At 32.6% G+C, this 25,946-nt stretch overlaps 1 protein-coding gene and 2 pseudogenes across 5 annotated transcripts in view; 1 reads left to right on the top strand and 2 right to left on the bottom strand.

Moving 5' to 3' along the window:
• The window catches only part of RAP1GDS1 (Rap1 GTPase-GDP dissociation stimulator 1), a 133,831-nt gene that overhangs the window by 92,647 nt on the left and 15,238 nt on the right, over positions 1-25,946 (bottom strand). For 3 of the 5 annotated variants that reach the window (XM_015588462.2, XM_015588461.2, XM_015588463.2), the window contains exon 2: positions 9,655-9,765. In XM_015588462.2, coding sequence (XP_015443948.1) covers positions 9,655-9,765 — 111 coding nt within the window. The remainder of the gene's footprint in view (positions 1-9,654; positions 9,766-25,946) is intronic. The other 2 variants (XM_006910747.3, XM_006910749.3) reach the window with 1 other exon arrangement.
• LOC112478965 lies at positions 5,486-5,604 on the top strand (annotated as a pseudogene).
• Positions 25,136-25,890, bottom strand: LOC102880004 (annotated as a pseudogene).

Here is a 25,946-nt window from a genome sequence, read left to right as displayed (position 1 = left end):
GTTTTCCTGTTCTGATTGTAAAACCCAAGAGAACTAGCTAAAACTTATTTTAACTAATAACCGAGTTAAGAAGGTAGCTGGATATAAATAAAAACAGAAAAATCAATACTCTTCAAATTCATCTCCAACAATAACCACTTAAAAATTATAATAGAGAAAAATCCATTTGCAATAAAAACCAAAAAAAAAAAAATATGTAGAAATACTTTAAATAATGTATGTATGGAAAGCATATGAACCAACTACACGATCTTACTGTGACATAAAGACGAATAAAAGAAAATATACGTTCTTCGAGAGACAAAATATTGAGTTTTCTTTCCTTCCAAATTAATTTATGGTTTATCTCAATTTTAATAGGATTTTTCAGCGATGTGACAAAGTATTTCTAAAACTTCACTGATATAACAAACCTGTGACAATAAAAATTTCTAAAAGATAGATTTATAAAAAGAAACTTACTCCATAAAGCTGCCATAGTTAAAACAGCATGATTACAACACGATAATAGACAGATTAATGAAACAGAATAAACCTCCAAACTCACCCAATTATATTAAGTAGTTATATGATTAAAAAAGCACTGTCAACCAATAAGGAATAGACTAATTGATAAATGGTGCTGGGAAAATTGATTGTCTAGAAAAAAATAAAATTAGATCCTCTTTTATTACATATCAAAATAAATTACTGAACATAATAAAATCAAATAATTATAATAATAACAGGAAAATATATAGTTTATATAGATTTTACGAGGAAAAATGATTTATTTATAGATTCCCAAGTCTACTTAATGATGAAACTTTAACTTTTCTTTTACAATGCCAAATGAGTACTTGGGAAATCTGAATTACAAGAGGTAAAAGTGAAAGCGTTTAGATCATGTAAAAAGCTTTCTAGAGGGAACACAACTGTCATGGACTATCAAGGATAAAAAGGAGTATGGTATTGCTCATACCTTTAATATCAGGTCAAAACATCCATAATCACAGTGAAGACACTGAAAATATGTTAATTTAAGTAATCTATTATTTATGCGATTTTCCTTCAAATATTAAACCATACATTTCTGTTGAAAATATATAATTCTCATTCAGGTATTGAATCATCTTCAATTCGTTACACCAATTAAAAGTCCACTTTACAAGCTTCGTATCTTGGGCACATACAGGACACTGGGTTAGTGCTTACTAGATAAGAAAACCAGTTAACATCAATCAAGTAAATGGCTGCAGAAGAACCACTGCTAGCTTTAGAGGTCGAGTTACGTGGGCCCCTGCTGAAAAAGAATGTTAGGAAAACACAGCAACATGAATCTTTCACCTCTTCCTCAGCAATAACTTAAAGTGAAGTCCTTAGTGATGGTAGTAACTCAGTACTGGTACTGTAAGTATTGAGGATAGTAAATCTTTTTCAGTATATATTTGGTATATATCATCACTTCTATTCACATTTCTCTTAACATATTTTCCTCTTTCTTAGGAACATAAGTTTTTCAAATTTAGCGAACTTAAGCAAAAATAGTAACATTTATTATTTAATGTTAGAAAACCCAGATCCTCTGCCAATGCTTCAATCACAAACTACAAATACTAATGGAGGCTCATTTCTTTCTGAAGATTGTACATAATGAGAGCTTTATTTATTTTTCGCCCTTATGAAGTATAGTGTTAAATGCATATCAGAGGGCAAACAGCACCCAGGATCACAGTTATACCTTGCTTCTGTTATTAATCTCATGGCCTGTGAAAGGTTTAAAGATGGTGTTTCTCATTTTTCCAATTTGATTCAATCAAGCCTTTCTGTGATCCCTTTTCTACAAACTCCTAGATATAAATGTATTTGGACATACACTCCTTTCTGCTTTCGACTAAGCACACTAACATATCTTGGAGCCAAAATGCTATCTCTTCCTTAGAATCTAACCCTAGAATGATAAACTTAAGGTTCAACATGTTTTCTTTTTAAAATGTTCTCTCCTAAACTGAATAACCCAATTACATTTTATTGATGATGATGATGATTTTGTTCCTATGCTGCATTTTCCATCCTATTATACTGGCTGGCCCAGCTCTTAAACTTCTTTGATCAACTACCACCTACAATTCAAGAAATAATGGCCTACAATGCTCCAACAGAAATCAAGGATTTATAAATATTTTACGAAATTTTTAAAATGAGATTAAAAAAATGAGATTCTATATGTAATCAATATTTTAAAAACTGTTAATGAGATATTTTACTTTTTCGGGTACTAAGTCTTCAAAATCTAGTATGTATTTTATACTTACAGTGTACCTAAATTCGGACTAGTCTCATTTCAAATGTTCAATATGTCAGAGAATGGATGCTATATTGGACAGCGCAAGTTTGGAAGACTCCTCTGGAAGGCTAATGAGTATAGTGTTCCCTGGGTTCCTCCAAGTTTAACAGCGTTTTTTACAGTCTTGATACTTTGAGCACCTTGGCTCAAAATGAAATTCTTATTGAGTTTTCTGAAAATACTGCTCCAATATTGAATTGCTTTGTATATTGCTGTTGAGAAGTCTGATGCCAATCTGATTTTCTTTTTAAATAACTTGATCTTTTTGCATAGAGACCCTGAGAATTTTTCCTTTGTACTTACTTTTATCTTTAAACCTAAAAGTCTGATCAGATTATGTCTTCGAATTGACTGTTCCAAGTCAATTTTCACAAGTACATGGTGTACCCTTTCAACATATAGATTCTGGCTTTCTTTACTTCCAAGAAGTTCAGTTTTAAACATGTTTTAGCTGTTTCATTGTGTTTGCTTTTTTTTTTTTCCTCCTAAAGGACTCTAATTGCGTGCATGTTGGTTCTTTTTTGCCTATCATCTATATCAATCATTTTCTCTTCTGATCCTTCCTCTTCTTTCTTCTGCCCATTTTTCTCAATGCTCCTTATAAAATTTTCAGTCACCTCTATTCCTCCTTGGTACCTTGTAATTTAGTCTTAATTTCTAAAATGATTTTGCTTTTTCTTCATTTTCTTCTAGTCAACTCTTAGTTCACATCTTTTGGTATTTATCCACTTGAGTTCCAAGTTTTTGAATTTCTTACTTGAGGGCTTTTTCTTTTCATATCTGCAAAGGCTTAAGGATGCTTAATATAGGTCATGATGTTCTGTTACTGATAACTGCTTCGTGTTTGGTTTAGAGGAAAACTTTTTATAGTTAAAATGTTGTGATTCTTTTGTTTTGCTCCTTATAGCACCTGTGTGTGTATATATTATCTGCAATTTCCTATTCAGTACATAGCTTTTATTTTTCTTAACTAGCAATAAATGCTGTATGCAGTAAAAGTAAATATTTGGGATGAATATCTAGTTTTCTTAGTTCAAAAGCTCCTTCTTTTGAACTTAAATCAAAGGGAGTTATTAGTGTATCTTCTAATTTTGTAGTTTTCTTATTTCTATGGAACACTTAATTCTCCCCTCTTGCTTCATTCTTTCTCTTCACCATGAAGTCTATAAGAAGGAACTAGTTCATCCTCAAACAAGCACTCTCCAGATCTGTAGCCTAGGGTCTTGTGTACTTTTTAAGTCCTTTCCTTTTGACTTTCCAATAGCCAACGCTCTAACAGAATCTAAGAACAAATTTTAGTATTTTCCCACCAAAGCAGAACGTTTTCTTTCTAAAAGCAACTTTAATTGTGTACTATCACTCCGGAGCTCCTGGTTCAACCCATTCCCCTCTCACCTTTTAAATGTTAGTCTCTGCAGTCTTCACTGAACACTCTTTATAATGGGCTCTGAAGCTGAGTTAGCTAGATTTGTATATTTATGTCTCTTCCAGGAATGCTGAAGGAATAGGTTATGGTTAGTTGGTTTTATATGATCTCTTGTTGATTGGTATGAATTATTAAAGCATGTGTGGAAAAAAAAAAAGATCTAGGTGGATGCCATTATTCTATGGCAATCCGGGAGTCTCAATTTGTCAAGAATTGTCAATGTTTTCTTATCTGACCATGTCCCTAGTTTAGTTGAGTCTCCACTATTTTTCAAATATTATATTTGATTAGTAAAAACTGAACCTTTGGTAATTTATGATTAGCACCAGTCCTACTCTCTCATGGAAATAAACATGATAACTAAAAGAGCCACATGATAAAAAAATATCTGAAGGAAGTGAACAACATAACGAATTCAGCTTACAAAGGAAACATATTACTCCTGTTGTGCATTTGATAACTTAAGGTAAGAAAGTGAAATCTAGGCATTACTATGAAAGGATTAAGTAAAATAATTTTGCATTTCCACTAAAACAGCAGCAATCTTTCATGTTCAGTGATTACAGGTTTAATGTGGCTATTGAAAGATAGCTGATAAGTTTCAAAGTCCCTTACTTAAGAAATAATTTTGGTTCCCTGATGTCTGCTCAGAAATATTAAGGTATAAAGCAGACTAAAAGTAAATGACAACAGAAAGTCATAAAGTAACCTACATTAGTAGCTTGTACATGTAATTTGGTATGCTCAGTATTATAGCCTAAGAAAACCTGAATAGGTATTTCTTCAAAGAAGAAATACAGATGGCCAATAGACATATGGAAAGATACTCAAGATCACTAATTATCAGAGAAATGCAAATTAAAACCACAATGAGATATCAGCTTACTATGGGATATCAGCTCACACCTGTCAGACTGGTTATTATCAATAAATCAAAAAACGAGTGTTGGTGAGAATGTGGAAAAAAGGGAACCTTCATACACTGTTGGTGGGACTGCAAAATGATACAGCTACTAATCCTCAAAAAATTGAAAATAGAACTACCTTTTGACCTTGCAATTGCACTTCTGGGTATGTGTATCCAAAGAAAATCAAAACGCTAATTTGTAAAAATCTATGTGTCCCTATGTTCATGGCAGCGCTATTTATAATAGCCAAGGTATGGAAACAACTTAAATGTCCATCAACGGATGACTGGATAAAGAGGTAGTACATATATACAATGGATTATCACTCAGCCACAAAAAAAAAAAAAAGAAATTCTACCATTTGCAACGACATAGATGGACCTAGAGGGTGTTATGCTGAGTGAAATAAGTCAGAGAATGATAAATATATGATTTCACTTATATGCAGATCCTAAAGAACAAAAGGAACAAACTAAATGAAAACAGACTCACAGATACAGAGGACAATCTGGTGACTGCCAGAGAGGAGGGGTTTGGGGAAGCTGGGTGAAAAAGATGAAAGGATGACAAAGTACAAATTAGTAGTTACAAAAGAGTCATGGGGACGTAGAGTACAGCATAGGGAATATAGTCGATGGTATTGTAATGGCTATGTGTACAGCCAGATGGGTGCTAAAGTAATTGGGGAGATCACTTTATAAACTAAATGTCTAACCATTGTATTGTATACCTGAAACTAATATAAAATAAAAATTAAAGAAAAAGAATTATAGCCTAGAAGGGAGCCAAAAATCAATCTAATGAATAAAATAAAGAACAAGGTCTGTCTATGGCCACACTAACCTGAACAAGCATGATCCCTTCTGATCTTGGAAGCTAAGCAGGGTCAGGCCTGGATAGTACTTGGATGGGAGACCACCTAGGAAGACCAGGTGTTGTAGGCGTAAAAAATAAAAAAATAAGAGATTGTAAGCTGACAAGGTCCTTGCAATCTGTGAGGTCAACCAAGGGTTCCCTCGCCTAAAAAAAAAAAAAAAAAAAAAGAAAAGAAAAAGAACGAGGTCTAAGAAATAACCTAAGAATTCAACAGGTAGATGAGTATTATGGTATAAGGTTAGGAATGTGGGACTAGATACTAAATACTTTTTTCTTTAAAGAGAAGTATATGTGTTCTCTCACAACATTGTTCTATAGAAAATAAACAATTATGTGACCTTTGTACGAAACAAGAATTGTCATCAGGCAATTTACTAAACAAAGTTAAAGTACAAAGGTAAGTGAGGCAATAAGACCGAGGAAAACAGCCTAATCCTGGAGGAAAAGAATTTAAAGCTGTGTTGGTGATCTTGCTGGCACTGTTTTGTGGTTCCCCCAGCAATGTAACATGGTCTCCATGCTCTGATAAAATAGAATTTTTACAAAGAATGGACTGTTAATTTTTCTTGTCTGTGGGCCTTTGATTTACGCTAGTTGACCTTGCAAGGTGATTTAGATGTTATACTCTCTAAAGACAATTTCTGTCTTATTTAATATTTAGAGATGAAAATAGGTGGCATATTGTTTTAAACTGTCAAATAAGTGTGAGAGTAACCAGCAGCCTATGGGCCAAGTATTCAACCAAGTATTTATGGAGAATCTCCTAATTATTCTCTGAGTCAAAAGAGAGACCAGAATAAACAGAAGCTGATTTCTTAGTTGGTGGCCTTCATATGTTTACTAAAAACATTTTAAAACTGAGGAGATCTGAAGTATAGATGAGAGTAAATGAATGCTTCAATATTAATTGAGATCAGAAATTTACACAGAATACTTGCTTAAACAAAATATTTTCCACAAAATCTATTAAGTATTCAAATTTTCTAACTCTTGTCTTTTAAGATTCTGACGCATATATTATATTTAATGTAACCCCCCCAAAAATACTCTGAAGTCATACATCAAAGTAAAAATTCTAATTTCAAATTATAATCATTTGAAATGTATAATTCGAATACATTAAATTCTCAGTGTAAGAATTTTTAAAGCATTATTTATTTCCTTTCAGAAATGTCCTTTCTGATGACAGGTTAGAAGAGTATAAAATAAAACTTTAAATTTAGATTCCCATTACACGCATTACCATCTTACATATGTGCGGAATGGAGACGTCATTATTTCTTCGTCATGTGCAATTCCGGTGCGAACAGTGATATTTTTAGTTAAAACACCTGACATTAAGGAAGAATTATGAAACTAGAGGTCTCAGTGTAAAAAAAAAGCCAGTACAAATTCACCTAAGTTAGATGTTTTATAATTTTACCTTTGAGAGGACAGAAGTAGCAATGGAACAATCACTTTATTCAGGGAAGATGAAATGCAGAAAATAAATATCTTATTGGTATTTTTCCTGTTTAAAAGCTAGATGCTAATTTTATAAAATATACCAATAAATACCTATAAATATATATCAGTTTATATAGCTCAAGGGAAAAAAAGGTTTATAAATCACGCTCCTCTTTAATACTAACAATTTAAACCCATTTTAAAGAAAAACCAAAATTTTTAAGACCCAATATTAAAACCTAGTCTCTGGAAACATTTTCATATTCTATAAACTTAGCAAAAAGCTGGACTTTACTCAAAATGTAATTTTTTATTTTGTCAACTAAGTTTAAATCCAAACTCTGATTCTACCAGAGCGAATCAAGTAACATTATAGGGTCTGTTTCCTTATCCTTTCAATGGTGATGATAGTACCTCCTCATTGCTACAGGAATGATTAAATAACAGATATAGAGTCCCAAGTCCAGTGCTGAGTACAGAGTAGTTGCTCGATCAATGATAAATATCACTCTTAAGTCAAAGAATGGACATCTGCATGAACTCCCTCTTCTACGTCAAATTCTTTTGTGTCAATAGTCTTAGATGTGAGGATATAAATTTTGATATAGATTCTTAAAAAGACATATTGCTTTCGTTCCCTTCTTGGGGAGTCAATAGTTATAATTGCAGAGTTTAGTGTTTTTATAAACACCTTGGTCTTAATATTTCATTATATATAATTTCAAGACCATTACCTTTTTTTTTCCTCCCCTCTCTAATCCTCCCGCCCCCGCCCCGCCACCCACCCAACTTCCACCCCGATGTATGGATGTTGCTATTTCCCCTTAAGAACTAGATCTCTGAAGATGGGGCGTCTCCTCCCACATGCTCTGTGTGCACCCAGGGCCACCCTGGGGCCTGGAGCACCCGGGGTATGGGTATGGTCCATGGCTTCACCTAGGGTGCAAACCCAGGACCTTCTGCGTGTAAAGCAGATGCGCTAACCACTACACTAGGGAGCCACCCCCAAGACTATTTTAAACAAATGAATTTAATGAATAAGTCTGCAGTGGGTCTGAAATTTAATCCAACAGTTACATACTTGTCAATATTTCTTGAATCTGTTCTTTAAAAACGTTATAAACTTTTGTTTCCTTTTTTCATGTCTCTTCTTTGTCTACCAGTCTTTCCAGGAGAGGACTAAGCAACCCTCCACATAAAACCAAGGATATCGCCTCCATGTTTTTCAGTTCCTAAATAAATGATCCTTTAGGAAATTCCACCTTTTTCTAAACAGAGAAAAAACTGGGCTATTAAAAATAAAAGGTTATAATAAAACAACTCTTCAAGAAATTGAACTTGAGATACTCAATTTACTTAGCTAATTACATTATTATGTAAATCTGCCTATACAGGCATGTATGAAAATCAGGTCATTACATGGTTCTTTCCAGTCTTCTACAGGAGTGCTATCCAAAAGAACTTTGTGTTAATGAAAATGGTTTATATCTGTGATCTCAATAAGGAAGTAACCAGCCAAATAGGGCTACTGAAAAGTTAAGACTAAGAAACTTAATTTTAATTCAATTTAATTTTTAGACTTAAATAACCACGTGTATCTGCTACAATAGATAACACAGCCTCAAAAACTCTCCTGTTCTTTTTCTTTACCATTGTGAGCCTTATCCAGATGCACTTACTGAATTCCTTGTTTTAAACAAGCCTGCTGTTATCTTAAAAATTAAATACTTCGACAGAGTTATAACCTCAAAGACAAAAGAATTACTAAAAAAAAGAATTTTTAAAGCTAGCTTTAAAATCTGCTTTTTGATGAATAATACAATCATTTTAGATTTTCTAATCAGTTTACTAAAAAATAAAAAAAAGAAATAACATACATTTCTGAGTGCTTGGAATTGAAATTTCTAACATATACTTTCTCCTAAACTGTCAGCTACATAATTAGTCCCAGGATAGATGACAGAGTAATAAAAACAAGTACAGTGCGAACCACAGCAAGACCAAGTGGAATTAAGAGAACAAATTAAAATCATTCTGTATCCATCTATTCGATGTGATAAAACAGAAATTAATGAATAGAAATTTGATAGATCAAATGCAACAATACAATGTGTTTGTCAATGAAGAGTTGTATAATTTTACCTATAGTATTATTTACCATATCACCAAAGGCAAGTCTCACCTTAATTTTAAGGGATTTTTAGATGACTGCTAACAGTTCTTTCCAATTAAATCTAAGCATACACATTATTTGAAAGTAAAATTATTAAAAAGGTAGCCCTAAGATCCCAGAAAAAAAATTTATATGTTTTAAGTTCCCCTCTATTTCTCCTTTCCAGTTTCGCCACAGATAAATACACAGTCTTTTTTAAATTGGTGTTAAGAAAAACAACTATGATGCTTATCTGTTAGAAATTAAATAATCGCCTCTCTCTGGGACTGGTATTAATGTCATCACTGCCAATCAATTCCTCCTTTCTCTTGCCTATCAACTTGGCTTTCAGTACCTTGTAGGCGGGGATGTGGGGTAGGCAGGTGGAACATGTGAAACAACTTCAGTATTCAGGAACTGGATTCAAAAGAATTCAAGTTATATGAATGCAAGTTATATACCAATTTCTGAATGACTGCTGTTTTTGTTGTTTGTCATCTGAGTAAACAATGAAACTTACTATTTTGAGCCAGGGCTTGAAGCAGACAATCCAAGCATCCTTCTAAACTATCTTCAGTTCTGTCCACAGCTGTTATTTTCAGCTTCTTCAAGGTATCACTGAGATTATCTGCTTATAGAAAAAAAAAAGAAGAAATCAGAAACCTCACTAACAATATGGCCATCACGTCACATGACAAACATCACTTACAAAGGGCTCTCATAGTGAATGAGCTTCCACATACATTCCAAAATGGCAATGGACTGTACTATCACACATTTTTTAAATAAAATTTTATCCATTAAACTCAGATATGAAATATTCAATCTGTATATGTAAGATACGAGAAATATTCCACAGACTGTCACAGAAATCTTTTTCGGCATTCTTATACCTTATTTAGCTTGTTCAGAAAACCAGCCATGGTTAATTGAAAAAAACTAAAGGTCAACAAAAAAAATTAGAAAGCTTTGCAAATAATATTTTGTTTCATTTTATGTTGTCTCTGTTGTATTTTAAATACATAAAATAACGATGAATGTTTAGAAAATTTTCAAAATAATATGACTTTAAAAATACAAAGTCTGATAACTATAAAACATACTTTAACATTGCCATTTGAAAAACACTTCAAAGTACTGCTTTATGCCAAAACATATACATTTTGAATTATAAAGCTAAGCTCTCCTCCTAAATTATACGTGGATTTCTCTAGACCACAGATTATCGAAATCTCTTTATACAATTAAAAATTATTCAGGATCCCATAAGGTTTTTTACACATCAATTATTTCTACTGATATTTAACAAACTAAAAATTAAAACTGAGACTTAAGATTTATTTTAGTAATTCACTTAAATCTAACAATTATAAAACTATTATCTGTTAATATAATTAATATTTTAATGAAAAATAACGACATTTCAAAAACAAAGAAGTTTACTGAAAAGAGTGGTAGTCTACAAATATCCGCAATGTCTGCCTTAGTGTCTGCTTCTTTACTCCATCTTTTGTAATTTATTGTTTTGGCTGAGAATTAAAGAAAATTCAGTCTCATTACACATATACCTAGTTGAAAAACAGGAGAGTATTCTAATTGCGTTTTCAGGTAATCATGAATACTCTTTGATACTACACCAAAAATTAAAAAGTGGTAGTTTTGTAAGGTTAGTTGCCATGTGAAATCTGAAACAATATTAATGAATGTTTCCAACTCAACTTTAAAATCATTGCTCTCTGGTACTTTGTCTCTTTTATGCATGAAAGATATTGATCTTCAACGCATTGGTCATTAAAAAAATTAAGTCAGAGTTATGCATACCTTCCAAATATTGACGTGTTTCATTGTACTATTTCAAAATATCACATTTGTTAATATCATCTCTAATCTTATCAAAAGACTCTTTAAGTACTGGGAAGCAGTCAAGCTCAAAGTAATATAAGTCTCTCAAATTTCAAATTTTTTCTTAAAAACTCCAATTTTATCACCAGCAACAAATACTGTCAGTTGATTTCCTTAAATGACTTAAGTCATTTGTGAGAAATGTCTGCCAAATATGAAAAACCAGTTTGTCTGTCAGTTCTTTCAAATAAAAAAAGGTTATTCCATGAACAAAAAGTACCTTTCAGCTCAACTCAATTGCACAGTGCTTTTCTTCAAAACAACCACAAGATTTTGCAATGTAATAAAGGTGTTTTATATGTGCTTCCCATTTTATCAAATAGAATATTTTTATGTGTACACAAAGGTTGAGATTTTTTTTAATTTTAATATTTTATTCCTCCCTTGAGATTTTTAAAAATATTTTTTCCTGCTTTGTCATATACATTCTTAAGTGAAATTGGTAATTTTTTTTCTTCAAGTATATGATGGTAAAGAATATCATAACTGCTAGTACAGTTTGGTGCTACTAATACCCTGATTCACACACACTAAAGCACTGGCACTTTTTTTTTTACTTACAACTGCTTTTGCACCATCATCACTGCAAATGTCAACATAGTGAAAAAGACAAATGATGTATTGATGGTATTATACAAATGGTTTTGACCTCATGGATACCCTAATAGAGTACCAAGAACCCCCAGGATCTCTGCTTTCCTATTAGAATTTCAAGCATTTTCTTAATTCAAGGTAAGGTATACATTTTAATAACCTTTTATGTATTGTCAATTCATAACAATTCTAAAAATAAAATGGAATTCCCTGTTGTAAAACAAGAAATAATTTACTCTCCATGTCAATTCATGAAAAAGTAGCTTTAAAAATGTACATCAAATAACACTAGCATGCTCTAGTAATACACAGTACAACCTGTGACTAACATAGTAATACTAAACTTACATTTTATTAAAAGTCCCAGGGTATCATTTCACAATCAAAGTTAATATTTATTTCCTTAAGAGGAACTAGAAAGCTTGAAAAATTGATTTTTTTCAAAAGAAAAAACTACACCCGTCCCTTGATTTACACGGATTGTCCATTCCACATCTTTTTTTTACATGTAAGAAAATCACGTAAAAAGAATGCATCAGTACACCAAAAATAAATACTAAAGAAATAGGCCGATATGTCATAAAAATATTTATTTCACTCATTTTCATGAAAAAATGATAAAGAAAATTCAAAAAACCAAAATAAATTTTATTTGCTGTTGGTGTCTGTACTATAATCTAAAGTGATCAACCTTCTTTTTAACTGACACAAAGTCGCTATCTTCACCGCTCGAAATATTTGAAAGTACTACCTAGGTTCCATTATTTATGTTTATGTTTTTGGATGATATTATCCAACCCCACTTTTTGATAAGTTTTCATAAATTCTTTGACATTTACTGCAACATTTAGAAAAATCTTTTTGAAATTTTTAGGCTCATTGGATGTTTGAATCAATATCTAGAATTGCAGTTTCAGTTTTGCGGCCAATTGAAGATCTTTGTAAATATTTTCTGCAGTGAATGAAACTGTTTCAAGGTCACTACTGTATTAATTGGCAAGACGGGCTTCAGATATTAAATGAATTAACTCATCAGTTAATTTGTAATCAACCAGTAATTCGTTAATATCATCTACATTCAAATTGTTAGCACCTTCTTCTTGAAATTTATTTAACAAATTAATAATGCCAGTGAATCCTCTCTTCAGCTATTGGAACCATATTCCTTGGTACAACCATTTCTGGCCATATTGCCTTCCAGCAAGCATTTAAAGTTGACAGCTTTATATCACTCAAAGCTGAAGCAATATTCTTGATACAACTTAAAATTGTGTAATTATTCCAGGCCTCTGTAAGTGATTCATTATTTTCAAGTTTATTAAAAATATCATTAAAATTCTGTTTAATATAATTAATTTTAAAGGTGGAAATAATGCCTTGATCTAAAGGTTGGATCAAGGAAGCTGTATTTGGTGGCAAAGATACAACTTTTTAATTTAATTGTTCTAAATTGTGTATTTCAAAAGGAAGACATTTTTCCTTCATGTAAGTTTCAGCTTCAACAGCAAAACATTTGTAAAACCAACTCTCAAAAACACCAAAGGTCACCCATGCTTTATTTGCCATCCAATGAATGGAAAGACCATTAATAATTGTGTATATTAGGTCTTAGTATGGTGCTAAGTTAAGCTATCATTTTTTTTGAAAGAGTAATCACTAATAATGGAAATGAAAGGACCGTGTATAAAAAGTCCCCATAAACGGGGGAGGAATATTTACCACACATAAAAAAATACCAAGTAAATCAAGGGATAGGTGCATATCCATATGTATCTCTTTTCTTATTAAAAAGAAGTTGTAGGGTATCACATCTCAGATAATACTTGTTTAATCTTATTAAATGGATATTAAGTTGATTTTTCTGAAATAAAGTATAAATAATGTGTAATATCTAAGTTCGCGTTATCAAAAGTAACAGAAAGTAATTATCACAATACCAAGGAAAAAATAATAATTATTTAATGTTAGTCAAATTACAGCAACTATCAAAATCATCAGTCAACAAGTAATACAAACAGTTAAGACTTAATTTAAGTATTGCCTATATTGGCATCTGGATCTTTTACAATTCTTTCCTTTCCTTTATTTCATCCCCAGTGCTCCTTGCTTGCCATCCCCTCATCAAGTCAGCCTAGATGTCACCACCCCAGAGGCCATTGTTGCCCATATTAAGTCTTCTCCTCTTCCTTAACCCTCCCAGGTCATTCTCTTTCACTGCATCCATCCTTCACAGCACCGTTCACAATTTGTAATTATATATATTTTTTGAATTTTAATATATGCTCCCCCACTATACTGTATGGGGCACCTTGTTAGTTCCAGTAGTCTCTCCCTTTCTGTGGTTTTGCTTTTCCCAGTTTCATTTACCCATGGTCAACCACAGTCTAAAAATATTAAATAAAAAAATTCCAAACATAAACCATTTATAAGTTTTAAATTGCACCCATTCTGAAAAACTGATGAAATCTTTCGCCTTTTCAGTTCATTCCACCCCAAACATAATCATCCTTTTGTCCAGCTATCCCAGCTGGATTCTCCAAGCTAGTAGCCATCTTGGTTATCAGGTGAATTGTCATGGTATTGCAGTGCTTGTGTTCAGGTAAACCTTACATTACTTAATAATGGCCCCAAAATGTAAGAGTAGTGATGCTGGCAATTTGTATGTGCCAAAGAGAAGACATAAAGTGCTTTCTTTAAGTGCAAAGGTGAGTACAGTACAATATATTTTGAGAGAGGGCAGGAAGAAGGGAAAAACACCACATTCAAATAACTTTTATTAAGAGTATATTGTTATATTTGTTCTACTTTATTAGTTGTTATTGTTGTACGTGCCTATTACAAATTACAGTTTACTGGAAATATATGTATAGGAAAAAACTTAGTAAACATAGGGTTCAGTACTATCCTTGGTTTTAAGCATCCGCTGGGGGTCTCTGAAACATATCTCCCTCTGATATATGCTATATAGTTACTGCACTATACCTATCACTTGGCACATAAGAGTTATCCAGTAAATATCTGCTAAGTTAACTAAGGGAATAAATTTCTCATTTGCAGAAAGCTGTCAGATTATCACTCTTTGTATCATACAACTAAAGAGCCAAAGTGTGCCCCTAGGGAAAGGAAGGTAAAAGTTACTTGTTAAGAACCTACTTTGTAGTCCATATTATCAAAAATATAAATACAGGATCTTAACATTTAAGATAGGAAGAGATCAATGAAGCCAATTTAAGTATTTAAGAATATGTAGTATATAACTAAAAACAGAAGGTTCTACTTTTGAAAGATTTCTAATCAGTTAAAAATCAGTCTTTCCAAGGGAAAAATAAAATGCCTATTAATGATGTGTTATCTTTTTAGGGAAAGTTCTTTAAATTTTTTATCCAGAGACAATCTAAGCTATCAATAGAATTATACAAATTTAATATGATTTTATACATTTTAAATGAACAGATTAGTATTCAAAGAAATCTTATTGTGAATCAGTTTATAAAGTGTTAAAATGTCTTGATTGGCATAGTGATTACATGAGTATATACATTTGTCAAAGCTCAACAAACTGTACATTTAAAATCTTGTGCATTTTAGTTTGTGTGAATTATACTTCAATTTTAAATGAGTATACTGGAAAATAACATGATTGGAGTGGGAACTTCTTTTCCACTGGTCTCAAGCTTCCTTATAGAGGAATTCTATTACAGTGACATTTATGGTCATTTCTGCCTCCTCACTTGGCAACTACTGACCACCACCTCCATTCTCTAGGAGAGGAATGATTTATCTGACTAACAAGTTGAAAAAGGAATGGACCTGCATGGCTCAGCCCCTTCTGGTTTCCTGATCTTTTAGAAAAAGAATTCTCTGTTCCTTCATACCTTTGGCTGTCCAGCTGTACCTGTTTAAGATTAGTAAAAATATCTAATTCAGCTTTGAAGTATTACCAGTCCCTTTGTGACTATACAAATGAGCCTTGTTCTTCATTCAGACCTTATCAATTTTAAAGCAGTTATTTTGAATTCAATCAGAGGACTCATTCTGCTTATATTTCCAGTGATTCTGAACTTGGGGTAAGTCCATGGGTTCTTATTTTTGGCCTCCCTCAAACCATGACAGTACATCTTAGTAATGAATCTTTATCACCTATTTTTTTTTGTAAATTCAGATTTCCATATTTATATTTACTTATGATTTAAGACACCAAAGTTGTTCTAATAGAAAATTTCTCAGCTTCTTGGGGATGGGGTGTAAGTACAGAATGGCAATTTTCATAAAGATTCTATTACTAAAGAGTATTAATAACCAAAATAAATTTTTTTCTTAAATAATTTCTTTTCCTATATGACAGCATACGATTTAGCTTGTCTTGCAAAAGAAAATAATGATGTCTTCAAAAAGTTAGAGTAAACAGACTGTGGTCAATAATTCTGTGTCTCCTACTCCTTAACCATTTAATCACTCTTTAAACCAAAATCTAACCAAGTTCTCTAAAAGTCTAAAAAAACTACTCTGCCAAAGGTCTTAAGTGATATCTCAGCAAATCCAATGGATTTTTCTCAATCCTCTTATTCGACATCTTTGTAGTAATAGATTTTTTTTATATATATATACCTTTTCTTGACTTCAAAACGTCAGTCTCTGAACATTTGTTCTTGGCCTTCTCTATCTGCTCCAGAAGTGTTTGGTGACCTCGGTTTTGCCCAGAGCCCGCTTCTCTTTCTGAGTAATATATACATGTTCGCCAGAGTATTAGAAAGGCATTCTGGCTTTCTTTCAGTCCTTCCTTCCCTTTTCAAGCTGGATAGATAACTTCCTTTACATATCCAGCTGTCTACCTATCCATGTAAAGAACTGCCACTTTTTAGGTCTTTTACATTTGGATAGAATCTAACTGCAGCTTCTGATAACCCTAATTAGCAAGCTAGCTATAGTTCCAAGTGTTTCTTTTTAGAAGCCCATGTTAAAGATATAAAGGCAGCTACCTTTTCCTGCTAGAACTTTCAAACAACCTTGCCAAGCCCTTTCTTTCGTTTACAATTTGGTATACCATTAGGCACCAGAGGCTCTTTATACTCCAATCTCTCTCTTGCATTGGCCAGAAACGTAATTTACTAGTCTAAGTGTATAATGCAATGGATGAATTTTAATAATACCTAAAATTTTACAGCTATGAGTTCTTCTCTTAATATATCGATCTAAGAAAAATGATGAAAAAGGTGAGGCTATTTTTATATCTAAGTAACTTGACTATAAAAGTACTTAAGATAATCACCATCATCAAAGAATATATTTGGCTATGAGCAAACTGCCCTCAAGGGCCAGTCTCAATATAACACGGAGTCATGTTAAGCTAGCAAGTCCTAAAATCCCTTATGCTATTCATGGTAGCATAATTTTAAGAGTTTACCTTCCTCACAGATATTATCCAGAAAGGTACCTTTAGTTTCATGGTTATTAGATCTAAAAAAAAATATATTTTAAAATGTTTATCAATTCTATCACTTTACTATATACTAGTAGATGGATGGAAGATAGATGTTTATTATCTCTCTGGACAATTATACCATTATTGATAATAAAAACCTATTAGGAGACAAGTACTGCTAACTAGGCTTGTGAAAGTTCAAGATCTATTTATCCTCCTTCACATGTCACTCAATATTTTCTAAATATATAGTCACGCAGTAATAGCAGTCTCTTAAAAAAAGAGATTAAGAATTTCTTGCCACTGAATATAATTTTCATGTATATATCTAACAGCAAAGCTTTATTAACATCAATATTACACAAACCAAATCAAATGCAAAATTATTTTGTTGCTAACATGTTTTTCAAGCATCTAGTATGTAGCCAATGCACAACTGGAAGAATTTCAAATTCATCTCAAAATGAATGAATGGCATTAAGTCAATTTGAGGCACCTGGCTTAGGGAGCTGGAAATAACAATCATCTTTCCTGAATATTATATTTTACTTATCTAAATGGTTTAGTATCTGACGGAATGAAATTATTTTAAAAGCTTGTCTAGCAAGGAAGGAAGATTGTTTTTGCCAGTATGACTGACAATGGAAAGTACTATATCTAAAAATTATAACAGTTTATTATAATCCAGTTTTCTATCTTTTTTTGTTGTTGTTTAATGTGTCTTTACAGTTAGTCCTGAGTCAGGTCTAAAATCTCAAACTTTTTCAGAGAGCAGTCTATTGCATCTTCCATTAAATCATACTACACGTGAGAGAAAAAAATTATTTTTATGTATTTGTTTCATTCTTTCTTTTAATGTATTTCTTCTAGTTGAGAACTCAAAGACCAACAAAAAATTTAAGTCTACTTTGGCTATTTTCTCTCCCCCTTTTCAAATAAATTCTAAATTCTCTAATTTTCTTATTAATGCTAAAATGAGCATGTAAAGATTGATTCAGAATCCTATAGAACTAAAATCCAATTTCCCAATTTCTATTAATCTGGGATAGAAACCTCATAAACATGTTCTTCCCAGAGCATATCACTACTCTTTCAAAAAATTCGGTGATTTAGTATTGCCTAAAGTCCAGAATACCTTTCAGAAAAACCAAGAACCTCAACTAATATTACGTCCTCCTCTCTTATTCCTTTATCACACAATACTGTGTCAGTCCCACTAGATTAATGGCTTTTTCCCAGGCATACCTCCATTTTAACAATTGTGCTAATTAAATTCCCCATCTAAAATATCTTTCTGTGCATTCTCTATCTATAAAATGACTTCTTACTCTGCAAAGTCAACAAATACACTGATTGTTATGTGAAACCTGTATTCTTGCAGTCATATCAACTCTTTCCTTTTCTAGGCTCCCATACTTTGTTCATACCTCAACGATGGCACTGATTTCATTGTTTCCTATATTAATAGCTGTTTCATCATTACTAAGCAACTCACGGGCAGAGAAGGTAGCATATTTTAATGATTAACATTGCATTCTCTGGAGGCAGTCCATCTGAGTTCAAATCCTGGCTCTACCTCTTAAGCTGTATAAGCTACACAAACTTTTTTTGTCTTTTGTAAAATAGAGATGACAACAATACCTAACCCATTAGGTTATTGTGAGGATTAAATGAAGTATACACATCATGTTCTTAGAACAGGCGCTAGCACACATTAAGCAATAAAACACTGCTGATAACTGTTAATACAATAATTAATAAATCTATAATAGCTGTATTACAACACTCACTGTGCTGTCTTGTACATAGCAGGCACTCAATAAACAACTACTAAATAGAATTTAATTGTGACCCATAAAATAAGACAATTGCCTAATTTTAACTTTCTTTTTTAAACGTTATTTAATTTCTTTATACATGCAAGGTTTAATTAAAATGTATAAATGTGAGAATATCTTTTCCTTTTTGCTTGATCTTCTTCCCTGCCCCTATATCAATCTTTCCATTCACATAGCAATGACTTAAGTTTTTTAATCTTTCATGTTTTTTTTTCATACTCACATAATCACATATAGATATATGCAGCAAGTTTTGGGAGCTTTGTTAACTAAAATGGGATCATAAAATATACACTTTTTTGCATCTTGATTTTCTCACCAATAACTTGTAAATTACTCCAAGTCAATATGTATAGCTCTAACTCATGCTTTTAAATAATTGTGCCATACTCCAGTGTAGATATACCACAATTTATTCAACCATTCTTGTACATGTATATTTTCACTTTCTTTTGCTGTCATTTCATTTTTGCCACTGTGAACATTAATGTAATAAACATCTTTGTACATGTACACAGTACTTTTATTAGTTTTATGACTTAGGTACCCAGGAATGGGACTACTGGTATTTTAATTTTAACAGATGTTGCTGACAGCTTTCCAAAAAGGATGAAGGATTTCACTTTTCCTCCAGCTATGAGTTAAGAGTTTTCTTTTCCCAATAACCTGGCTAACAAATATTGATCTATTTTCTGATAGTCTGATAGGTTTAAAATAATATGCAATTGTTATACCACTATAAATATCAGTATCTTTTCATGTTTTTTGGCCATTTAGATTTGTTTTTCTATAAAGTGTTTATTCACATCCTTTGCCTGCTGCTCAAATATTGTATAGTAGACATTAACCTTTTGTCTGTCATCCATGTAACTTTGTTTCTCCAACTCTATCATTAATTTACTGATTTTGTTTATGTATTTTCCTAATTTTCTTTTATAGCATCTGGATCTCCAGCCATGGTTAACAGCCTCTTGGCCTCCCAGCAAATGCTTCAATTTAACCTATAATGATTCTTTTAGCTTCTATTTAAATGTTTGATTCACTGAAATTCATTTTCTATGTGGCCTAAGGTTAAGGTTTACTTTTATTTTCTTGTGTCAGTAGTAGCTTTTAATACTCCATCCTTTCCCATGGAATTAAAATGCCACCTTTGCCTCTTATATACAGAAACATATTTCTGAAGTCGCTCCTTTCCAATGACCTTTATCTACTCTTAAACTAATACCATATTGATGTAATTATACTGGTTCTATCTAATATTCTGATATCTGGTAAAGCTAGTTCTGCTACTATGTTCTTTTTCAGCTATTCTGGCTACTCTGATTTTTTATTCCATGAGATCTTTAAGATCATGTCATCTACTCACTCCGAAGTGAATGAATAAGCAAATGAATAAAAATCTTTCAGGTTTGTAACTGGAATTATAAATTTATATTTTAATTTTGGGGTAATTTTAATTTTTGCACTATGAAGTGTTCCTTTTCACTAAATGTTATGTATTTCACTTTGTTCTGATCTTGTTTAGGGTCTCTCAATAAAAATTTCTATTTTTATATAGATCCTATGATTTACTGTTAAATTTATTTCAACATATTTTAAAATTTTGTCATTAGTGAGAATTAAGTAATTTTTCCCATTACCATATGTAGGTGTTTATGCCTACAGTAGAAAAGAGCTATTTTGTATAATTAGTACATGTTCAGCCAAATTCTCTTATTAATGAGGTTATTAAAAAGTGGTTTTTTAAAGTTTTTTTGAGTTTTCTACACATACGATTCCATGAGTAGCAAATATTGATCATGTTATCCCTTCTTTTCTGAGGTTTTTACCCTTTCCAAGACAAGATAAGGTCAGAAAATAGTTTCAAACACTATTATTTCACGGCCAACTAAGTTAATTGTCTTGGGTTAAAATGCAATATAGAAACTTTCTCTTCTGCTCTTAATACCGTTGCATCCTCCATGACTCTCTGAGGTGAGGAGATAAACTCCTATAAACACACATATAACCCCACAACAAACCAGGAGAAAGAGAGGCTTATTTCTCGGCAAGCTAAACAAGATTAAGTAGACAAGTTCATGACACTCTTAATCACTACTGCTGCTACTATAGATTCTGGAGTCAAAATAACAACTAGACAACCCACCCCATCCCCACCCTGCAAACAAACAAACTAAGAAGTTAGAAAAAGATTTAAAATTGAATAATTTACTTATCCTTATAATAATTATTTAGTCATAGGATAAAGAACTTAAAAATTAAAGGAAATATGAAGCTAACACAAATGGGCCACTTTCTTTAAAAAAGTTTCCAAAATTAAGTTCCATAGAAGCAGTCTAACAGGAATCTACCTAAATACTAAGGTAGAACAAATAGGCACTTGACTCGGAAAAGAGATCTGAGCAAAAATTTAACTGTTCAAAGTGCATGTGTTACAATATTTATTTTCAAGGGCAATTCAGGCAATATTTAGAGAAATAGAAATATCTGTAATATGTATATTTATTTATTTTCACAACACAATTTTAACATTAAAAATCAATTTACCACCATAGCATGCAATGAGTGAATTTTAACAACATAACTGAGTGGAAAAAATGCAAGCTGCAGAACACTTCAAGCAATGTACCATTCTTAACAAGCAAAACTAAGCAATATATTGTTTAGATACACACACACACACACACACACACACACACACACACACACTTAGTAATTATATGTCAGAAGAGAAATTAATTACCGACACTAAGAACACTTTAGTTCAGTTGATTTTTATCTTCGGCACAAGATTTTCTCCATGAAGGAAGAAATTTACTGGTCTATGTTTTAGAGCAAGCTCTTCATCTCATCTCGGATTGATAGTCTGAGCAACACTGGCCAAAACTTTTCAACTCCAGAGAAGAGGGCAGACGTAGTAATGTAATCTTTCAGAATAAAGAGCCTCAACCAAAACCAATGCCAGATTAAAGGAAAAGGCTTGGACCCAAATGACTCTCTCAGGCCTCCCTAGAATCTTTCCTGATAATTTTTTCTATAAATATTAAATTATTATTAATAGTTTTGGTTAAAGATGAAAAATGACTTAGAGTAAGGTAGAGATTTTCTTAATTCACGTGGCCCTTTTTCCTTTTAAATGTCAAATTTAAATGTTAAACTTTAAAAAAAATTTATTTTAGTATTAGTTTCAAGTATAAACTACATTGTTTAAAGAGAAGCAAAATAAAGACAGAGAAACTTCTCTAAAATAAATTGCACAAATTTTATACTCTATTTATCTTAATTCATTAATTACTTTAATAGGTAGCCATACCTATGAAAATACATGGGCTTCCCTTCCAGTATGGTTCTCCAGGTTGCAATGATACTATACCGCTGTGATCATTTGCCAGTTATTGGCACATCTATCAACTAAATACACCTCTTTCACTCCACAACATAATTATAATTGCATATTTCACATTATATCCCCCACCCCACTTGAGATAAGAATATTAACTTAAGAGTTCATAAAAATATAAGGGCTTAGATATATTTAATCAACTCCTCCTATACGTCAAGAAGTCTGAACTATATGGGAAAAGTTGAATTCCAAAATTTAACTTCATAATCTTCTATTTTTTTGTTTTTCATTTTGCTAGTTTTATAGTTGTCCCAGGTTCATAGAAGTCTTTTAGATTATTTCCACTATTAGAAAGGAAATTCTTGTAGGAAAAGAAATTCTTCTAGGATACTCACACTGTTCTCTATAGTGGAAATATAATAAATTCTGGAAACCTACCTTACTTTTTGAGTTATTTGTATTTGCATCTTTTATTACAAATTATGGTGCAAACTGTCATGATTAAGAACTATTTTTATTAAGATAGGCTATACTAAAAACAATGACTATGTTTCACTGTAAGTTTTCTCTATTTCAGAATTCCGATAAAAATTTTTTGAGCAGTCACTTTTCATTTATTCTTAAATGGAGTTAAAGTCTATTTTAGTTTGAACCAGGAATACTGTAGTTTTACTTGTCATGTTTGATTAGAGGGTCAAGAACTTGACAGATGATCTTTACAACTACAGTATTATACCAAAATAGATAAGAGCAAGGTAGAGTTTGTAATTTTATTTCACATAATGTCAAAAGCCCTTTTCACTTAGAGTTCAAGTATTGTACTGTTTATAGTTGTCAAATATAGCTTTAGCATATAATGACACAAATTGCTAATAAGTTAGTACATTGGCCTTTTTTATTGGATAGTGATTCATACTGAGATCCAGGCTTAATTAATTGTTTCAGAACTGACCAAGAAAAATATCAAGGTGATTTCTTCTCAACAATCTCTACTGGAAAGATTTAAGATATTATCATACCACATAGTGGCCAACACCCAGGATACCGTAAACCAACTCAGAAAATTAACGTAAGATAAATCAACAAAGCTTGACATTTGTCAAATAACTGTAAGAAATCCAAGAATTATGCCAGAACTACATTGGTGAAAATGTGTGTTATGTCGCTACAAACAGCAACTGTCTGGACAAGTTGCTGGAAAGATCTCTATACACAAGAGTTGCAGAAGATGCTGGAAAGTGGAAACTTCACTTCAGTACAGGTAAGCTAATTGAGTCTCAACAGAAGAGAAACTCTCTAAACATAAAATAACTATTTGAAATGTATCTGCCCTACTCCAGCTCCTTACATCTCGTATATGCCTGCAAACCAACCTGAGTTCTCACACTATCAGCATTCTATCACCAGAATTCTTCCATAACAATGTTTTACCAGTTCACTCTATTATCCTATATTTCCCAATTTCAAGTCCCATTTTATCTCCAAACTCTCATACTGCATTTAGTTCCTTAGATTAGTAGATTGACCTTTGACTTACTATCATAGCTGTGACCTTCTACTCCTCCAGGATACCACCAAGTATCTGATGACAATGCTTTAGCTCCTGGCACTTAAAGATTCGAGAGTATAAAATATCCTGCCTCCAAGCTCTGCCCTGACATGGGAGGAAGACCAGACAAGGAACAGATAATATAATTTTAATAAGAGGAAATTCTGCCTTGTGTATGGCAATTTTTAAAGGCTTCATAAGGTAGAAAAGAAGTATATGAGACTATCTACTTAGACTTCCAAAGAGTCTTGAGCAAGATTCTTCATCAAAACATATTTACAGCCATGACTAATCAAATATAAAGATGGAGAAGAAGACCCTGCTTTATAATGCTTTGTAATAATCGAGAACTAGATTAAAAATCGACATAGAAGACCTACATAAATGAAACTTTCTTTAGCTGGAGAAATATATTAAAAAGTGTTATATTAAGACTGGTGCAAAGCAAATAGTTTCACTTAGTGACTTAAAAAAAAAAACAAAGAACAGATAATAAACACAATTTATAAATTTTTAGGCAACACCAACTTTTCTGGGTAATAAAATGCCAACCAGAGAAAAATGATTATTTACACAAGTAGTCATAAATGTGACATATGAGTTTAAAACAGGAAAATATTAAGGAACATATTAAGGAAAATTTGAAATCTAATAAAAATATTGTCTGAACTATAATTTATGAATTCACAAAGGAAATATTTTCTTAGGATACTGCTACAAGAAGCAAAAAGAGACTTTAGAGTCATGATAAAAGAGAATTTAGATAAAAATTAATGAAACAGAAAGCATAATATCCTTACTTAAAGCTATGATGTACCATGAGTTAAAACAAATAAAATTCAAGAAACAGGATGAAGAGACATTAAGTCACTCATCGACTTATATATCTCTCAACTCCAAATTCACCCTTACTGCCTGATCTATAAAAATGAATCTAGGCCCTTTACATATTTTCTTTGCCAGGTGGTACAGTATGTTACAAGCTTTCTCTGTAGAGGACAATGGATAGCATTAAAAAGGAAGATGCTCTCCTTCCTGCTCAACCTGCATGACTTTCTCCAGTGCCAAATGTCTGCAAATCACAGCTTTCACAACGTATTTTCTCCAGTTTTCAACTCATGCAGTAGCAGTGTGTATAAGAGCCTTAGGCAACTCAAGTCTGCATCCTAGCTCAGGTCACTGCTCCCCACACCACCTCCTCAGCTCTGGAAATGTGCATGCAGGAGGTCCTGTGGTGCTGGCAGAGCCATTCTGGCCCAAATTATACATAGAAGCATGCTTAGTTCCTGCAGAAGGGGGGCTTTCCAGCTCCCAGTTCTAGCAAAACCTGCAGTGGCGTCCCAAAATCCTCTGCATGCCCAACTGTCTGTGTATCCACCCATCAACCATAGCTTGCTTGCTCTTCAAAGAACTGTACCTGAAGGTCTGGTGACTGTGAACCAGCTCTGGCCTGGCAACCCAATTAACTTCTATGCCATCCAGGAGGCTGAAACTACATCTTCTAATGGGAACCCACCCTTCCAAGAAGTCTGTCCTACCCTTGGACACACTCCCTCAGGATTTATGACCCTTTAGAGTTTGTGGTCTACCTTTTCTTTTTTAAGCCTTTTGTTTGTATTACTCAAAAAAACTTCATTTTTCATTGTTTTCTGACTCTGTGCTTGTGCATTCAACACCTACACAACAATTTTCTGCTCCTCGATAAGGAAAAGCATACCTGATCCCGTCACAGACACATTTAGCACACACAGATCCACCACAGACACTGCTGACATGTTTTTCATTTTAGACAACCTCATCAGAACTTTAGGTCTCAGAACACGAGCTTTGCAAAGTCAGCCTGAGCACACGCCACACGCAGATTCTGGTGCTTTCCCAACCCTCTTGGTATAAGGGTGAACAATTCTATTACGAGGGGTTCGGGACAGGCTAGTTTTGTTAGAGGCTGTATTGTAGGACAGCCTCTGACAGTATGTGAAACACTGCATCATTCTGAACGCCTGCAGATACCATCCCTGGAAGAGGAAAAGGAAAGCAAATGCAAGTTCAAAGGTCAAATTAAGCTGTCTACCTTTCAAGTTACTCTATTATTGCTTAATAATTATTACATTGAACATTCCCGATTTAAATGACTGTGTGTTCAGAGACAATTCTCCTAAATTTC

Source organism: Pteropus alecto, unplaced genomic scaffold (assembly GCF_000325575.1).
Source record: "Pteropus alecto unplaced genomic scaffold, ASM32557v1 scaffold63, whole genome shotgun sequence".
In the NCBI taxonomy this organism is placed as follows: Eukaryota; Metazoa; Chordata; class Mammalia; order Chiroptera; family Pteropodidae; genus Pteropus; species Pteropus alecto.
This window is presented reverse-complemented; position numbering and strand designations above follow the sequence as displayed.